At 55.0% G+C, this 478-nt stretch overlaps 1 protein-coding gene across 1 annotated transcript in view; it reads right to left on the reverse strand.

Moving 5' to 3' along the window:
• The window catches only part of EFNB2 (ephrin-B2), a 41,157-nt gene extending 41,024 nt beyond the window's left edge, over positions 1 to 133 (reverse strand). Inside the window, exon 1 of the mRNA XM_010192721.1 lies at positions 6 to 133. Within this exon, the coding sequence (XP_010191023.1) occupies positions 6 to 133 (128 nt within the window). The remainder of the gene's footprint in view (positions 1 to 5) is intronic.
• Between the last annotated feature and the right edge of the window lie 345 nt (positions 134 to 478).

Here is a 478-nt window from a genome sequence, read left to right on the forward strand (position 1 = left end):
CTTACTTGGGGTTGGAGGAATTCCAATATATGGGGTCTAAAACGATGGACCTGGCCAGTGCAGTTCTGCATAAAACCATCGCGACGCCCCAGCAGTACTTCCAGGCGGAGGCGCCTCGCCTCCGCGCTGCCATGGTCGCAGGCGGCACCGAGCCCTTCTCCGGAGCCTCGCCAACTCCGCCGGGCGTCTGCCCCGCACCTGAGCGGCGACAGCAGTGTGGGTGCCCGGTATCCCAACTGCCGGGACGATGGATAGGGAAGGGATAATAATAATTAAAAAAAAATTAAAATCACACGCGAAGGGTCGACGATGCACTTGGTGAGAGCTGCAAGCAGATCTACTGAGTCATGTATGCCACTCGCACGTAGGAAATGCTCCTTCGAGGTAAGATCCAAGCTACCTCCGAAGTAACAGCAGCAGCAACAACAACAACAACAAAAATGCACGGATGCCTTGGAAGATGCCACTCAATCTGCCA

The sequence above is a fragment of the Mesitornis unicolor genome, unplaced genomic scaffold (assembly GCF_000695765.1).
Source record: "Mesitornis unicolor isolate BGI_N332 unplaced genomic scaffold, ASM69576v1 scaffold2609, whole genome shotgun sequence".
NCBI lineage: Eukaryota > Metazoa > Chordata > Aves > Mesitornithiformes > Mesitornithidae > Mesitornis > Mesitornis unicolor.